This window comes from Oncorhynchus keta, unplaced genomic scaffold (assembly GCF_023373465.1).
Source record: "Oncorhynchus keta strain PuntledgeMale-10-30-2019 unplaced genomic scaffold, Oket_V2 Un_contig_5254_pilon_pilon, whole genome shotgun sequence".
NCBI lineage: Eukaryota > Metazoa > Chordata > Actinopteri > Salmoniformes > Salmonidae > Oncorhynchus > Oncorhynchus keta.
The window spans coordinates 10,001-15,000 of record NW_026288197.1 but is presented as its reverse complement, the minus strand read 5'-3'; the positions used below and the strand labels follow the sequence as shown (position 1 = coordinate 15,000).

Here is a 5,000-nt window from a genome sequence, read left to right as displayed (position 1 = left end):
TTGGGTGTTTCAGTCCACTATTGGGTGTTTCAGTCCACTATTGGGTGTTTCTGTTGCAGTCCACTATTGGGTGTTTTAGTCCACTATTGGGTGTTTCTGTTTCAGTCCACTATTGGGTGTTTCAGTCCACTATTGGGTGTTTCAGTCCACTATTGGGTGTTTCTGTTGCAGTCCACTATTGGGTGTTTTAGTCCACTATTGGGTGTTTCAGTCCACTATTGGGTGTTTCTGTTGCAGTCCACTATTGGGTGTTTCAGTCCACTATTGGGTGTTTCTGTTGCAGTCCTCTATTGGGTGTTTCTGTTTTAGTCCACTATTGGTTGTGGGGGCAACCAAGGCCCATGTGTCTGGCTTAGATCCCAGTTGATGTGTGCTTAGTTGGAGGGTCTTGGTTTCAAATAGTGGGCCATTGTGAAGTTGTATGGTTCATGTCTGTCTGCTTGTCTGTCTGTCTGCCAGCACATTTGTCAACCTGAACTGCCATAAAACAAATAATGAACTCAAGGACAACAGCGAGCTAACAGTGCAATAAGGCAGTACTGACTATACCCTCCGGGGTCCCAGACACAGAGGAAGCCTATTGCTGGACTGAGCATCCTTTGCTAGTCCAGGAGCAGGAATAATTATGGGTCTGGGAAACCGCCATGTTTTCATAGGATGGACATGGAATAAAAAGCCACATTAATTGTAATGGCATAGCAGTTATCATGTGTCTAATTCTTATAAATTACCAAAGCAGGAACTCTAATCACGTCTCAATTTGTCTCCCTCCCTCCGTACCTCCCCCTCCCTCCGTACCTCTCCCTCCCTCCGTACCTCCCCTCCCTCCGTACCTCTCCCTCCCTCCCTACCTCTCCCTCCCTCCGTACCTCTCCCTCCCTCCGTACCTCTCCCTCCCTCCCTACCTCTCCCTCCCTCCCTACCTCTCCCTCCCTCCGTACCTCTCCCTCCCTCCGTACCCCCCCTCCTCCGTACCTCTCCCTCCCTCCCTACCTCTCCCTCCCTCCGTACCTCCCCCTCCCTCCGTACCTCTCCCTCCCTCCGTATCCCCCTCCCTCCGTACCTCTCCCTCCCTCCCTACCTCTCCCTCCCTCCGTACCTCCCCCTCCCTCCGTACCTCTCCCTCCCTCCGTACCTCTCCCTCCCTCCGTACCTCTCCCTCCCTCCATGCCCCCCTCCTCCGTACCTCTCCCTCCCTCCGTACCTCCCCCTCCCTCCGTACCTCTCCCTCCCTCCCTACCTCTCCCTCCCTCCGTACCTCCCCTCCCCTCCATACCTCTCCCTCCCTCCATACCCCCCCCCTCCGTACCTCCCTCCTCCCTCCGTACCTCCCCTCCCTCCTTCCCCTGACAGAGATCTCAACTACAACAACCTGGAAGAGTTCCCTATTGCAATCAGAGCCCTGAGCACCCTGAAGGAGCTGTGAGTATGCATGTCTATATGTCTTTACTGCCAGCTGTGCTAACGCTGCCCTGACCTCTGACCTTTGTCCTGTCCTCAGTCCACCCTCTGGTCTGTAACCTCCTTCAACCATCTGTTGTAATGTTCACCTTCCAGGGGTTTCCACAGCAACAACATCAAGTCCATTCCCGAGCAGGCCTTCACTGGACACTCCACTCTTCTGACAATGTAGGTCGACATAACTAACGACGCCAATCAGACTGCTGCTTTCGCCAAGAGATCCCTGCTTTCACTACAACACAGTGTCTTTGTGTGTGTGTGTGTGTGTGTGTGTGTGTGTGTGTGTGTGTGTGTGTGTGTGTGTGTGTGTGTGTGTGTGTGTGTGTGTGTGTGTGTGTGTGTGTGTGTGTGTGTGTGTGTGTGTGTGTGTGTGTGTGTGTGTGTGTGCGTGCGTGCATGTGGGTTCAAATACAATCTGAAATCATTTTCTATACTTTTAGTGTTTACTCCAGTCTGCCTCCTTTTGACTATTCCATGTACCAGGCCCTTAGATGTTGTTGTGTGTGTGTGTGTGTGTGTACCAGATGTTATTGGTCACATGCACATATTCAGCAGATGTGATTGGTCACATAGACATATTCAGCAGATGTTATTGGTCACATATTCAGCAGATGTTATTGGTCACATATTCAGCAGATGTTATTGGTCACATACACATATTCAGCAGATGTTATTGGTCACATATTCAGCAGATGTTATTGGTCACATATTCAGCAGATGTTATTGGTCACATACACATATTCAGCAGATGTTATTGGTCACATACACATATTTAGCAGATGTTATTGGTCACATATTCAGCAGATGTTATTGGTCACATATTCAGCAGATGTTATTGGTCACATATTTAGCAGATGTTATTGGTCACATATTCAGCAGATGTTATTGGTCACATATTTAGCAGATGTTATTGGTCACATATTCAGCAGATGTTATTGGTCACATATTCAGCAGATGTTATTGGTCACATATTCAGCAGATGTTATTGGTCACATATTCAGCAGATGTTTCTGGTCACCTACACATATTCAGCAGATGTTATTGGTCACATACACATATTTAGCAGATGTTATTGCGGCCGTAGAGAAATGCCTGTCACAGCTTATAGTTAGTTATACGGTGTGAATACAAACTATTATAGTTTACGTCACATGACAAGGACTTTTTTTCTCTCTTCATCAAACTACACTACATTACCAAAAGTATGTGGACACCCGTTCGTCTCATTTCAAACTCACGGCCATTAATATGGAGTTGGTCCCCCCACTTTGCTGCCATAACAGCCTCTTCTGGGAAGGCTTTCCACTAGACGTTGGAACATTGCTGCTATAACAGCCTCCACTCTTCTGGGAAGAGTTTCCACTAGACGTTGGAACATTGCTGCTATAACAGCCTCCACTCTTCTGGGAAGGCTTTCCACTAGACGTTGGAACATTGCTGCTATAACAGCCTCCACTCTTCTGGGAAGAGTTTCCACTAGATGTTGGAACATTGCTGCTATAACAGCCTCCACTCTTCTGGGAAGAGTTTCCACTAGACGTTGGAACATTGCTGCTATAACAGCCTCCACTCTTCTGGGAAGGATTTCCACTAGATGTTGGAACATTGCTGCTATAACAGCCTCCACTCTTCTGGGAAGAGTTTCCACTAGACGTTGGAACATTGCTGCTATAACAGCCTCCACTCTTCTGGGAAGGATTTCCACTAGACGTTGGAACATTGCTGCTATAACAGCCTCCACTCTTCTGGGAAGGATTTCCACTAGATGTTGGAACATTGCTGCTATAACAGCCTCCACTCTTCTGGGAAGGCTTTCCACTAGACGTTGGAACATTGCTGCTATAACAGCCTCCACTCTTCTGGGAAGGATTTCCACTAGATGTTGGAACATTGCTGCTATAACAGCCTCCACTCTTCTGGGAAGGATTTCCACTAGACGTTGGAACATTGCTGCTATAACAGCCTCCACTCTTCTGGGAAGGATTTCCACTAGATGTTGGAACATTGCTGCTATAACAGCCTCCACTCTTCTGGGAAGGCTTTCCACTAGACGTTGGAACATTGCTGCTATAACAGCCTCCACTCTTCTGGGAAGGATTTCCACTAGATGTTGGAACATAGCTGCTATAACAGCCTCCACTCTTCTGGGAAGGATTTCCACTAGATGTTGGAACATTGCTGCTATAACAGCCTCCACTCTTCTGGGAAGGATTCCCACTAGACGTTGGAACATTGCTGCTATAACAGCCTCCACTCTTCTGGGAAGAGTTTCCACTAGACGTTGGAACATTGCTGCTATAACAGCCTCCACTCTTCTGGGAAGAGTTTCCACTAGATGTTGGAACATTGCTGCTATAACAGCCTCCACTCTTCTGGGAAGAGTTTCCACTAGTTGTTGGAACATTGCTGCTATAACAGCCTCCACTCTTCTGGGAAGAGTTTCCACTAGTTGTTGGAACATTGCTGCTATAACAGCCTCCACTCTTCTGGGAAGAGTTTCCACTAGTTGTTGGAACATTGCTGCTATAACAGCCTCCACTCTTCTGGGAAGGATTTCCACTAGATGTTGGAACATTGCTGCTATAACAGCCTCCACTCTTCTGGGAAGAGTTTCCACTAGATGTTGGAACATTGCTGCTATAACAGCCTCCACTCTTCTGGGAAGGGTTTCCACTAGATGTTGGAACATTGCTGCTATAACAGCCTCCACTCTTCTGGGAAGGATTTCCACTAGATGTTGGAACATTGCTGCTATAACAGCCTCCACTCTTCTGGGAAGAGTTTCCACTAGATGTTGGAACATTGCTGCTATAACAGCCTCCACTCTTCTGGGAAGAGTTTCCACTAGTTGTTGGAACATTGCTACGGGGACTTACTTCCATTCAGCCAACAAGAGCATTAGTGAGGTCGGGCGATTAGACCTGGCTTGCAGTTAGCGTTCCAATTCATCCTGAAGGTGGTCGATGGGGTTGAGGTCAGGGCTCTGTGCAGACCCGTTATGTTCTTCCACACCGATCTCGATAAACCATTTCTGTATGGACCTCGCTTTATGCACGGGGCATTGTCATACTGAAACAGGAAAGGGTCTCCCCCGAACTGTTTCCACAAAGTTGGAAGCACAGAATTGTCTAGAATGTCATTGTATCCTGCAGCGCTAAGATGTCACTTCACTGGTACTAAGGGGCCTAGTCTGAACCATGAAAAACAGCCCCAGACCATTATTCCTCCTCCACCAAACTTTACAGTTGGCTCTATGTATTGGGGCAGGTAGCGTTCTCGTGGCATCTGCAAAACCCAGATTGGTCCGTCGGACTGCCAGATGGTGAAGCAGAGAACACATTTCCACTGAGTTCAATGACGGCAAGGTTTACACCACTCGAGTTGATGCTTGGCATTACGCATGGTGATCTTAGACTTGTGTGTGGCTGCTCGGCCATGGAAACCCATTTCATGAAGCTCCAGACAAACAGTTATTATGCTGACGTTGCTTCCAGGGGCAGTTTGTAACTCGGTACGTGCTTCAGCACCCGGCGGTCCCG

The 5,000-nt window shown here is 48.0% G+C and overlaps 1 protein-coding gene across 1 annotated transcript in view; it reads left to right on the top strand.

Annotated features, from left to right (window-relative positions):
* Nucleotides 1-5,000, top strand: part of LOC127925197 (leucine-rich repeat-containing G-protein coupled receptor 5-like) — a gene marked incomplete at its 5' end in the record, with an annotated part of 40,499 nt that overhangs the window by 29,487 nt on the left and 6,012 nt on the right. The window contains 2 exons of the mRNA XM_052510038.1: nt 1,354-1,422; nt 1,558-1,629. Coding sequence (XP_052365998.1) covers nt 1,354-1,422; nt 1,558-1,629 — 141 coding nt within the window. The remainder of the gene's footprint in view (nt 1-1,353; nt 1,423-1,557; nt 1,630-5,000) is intronic.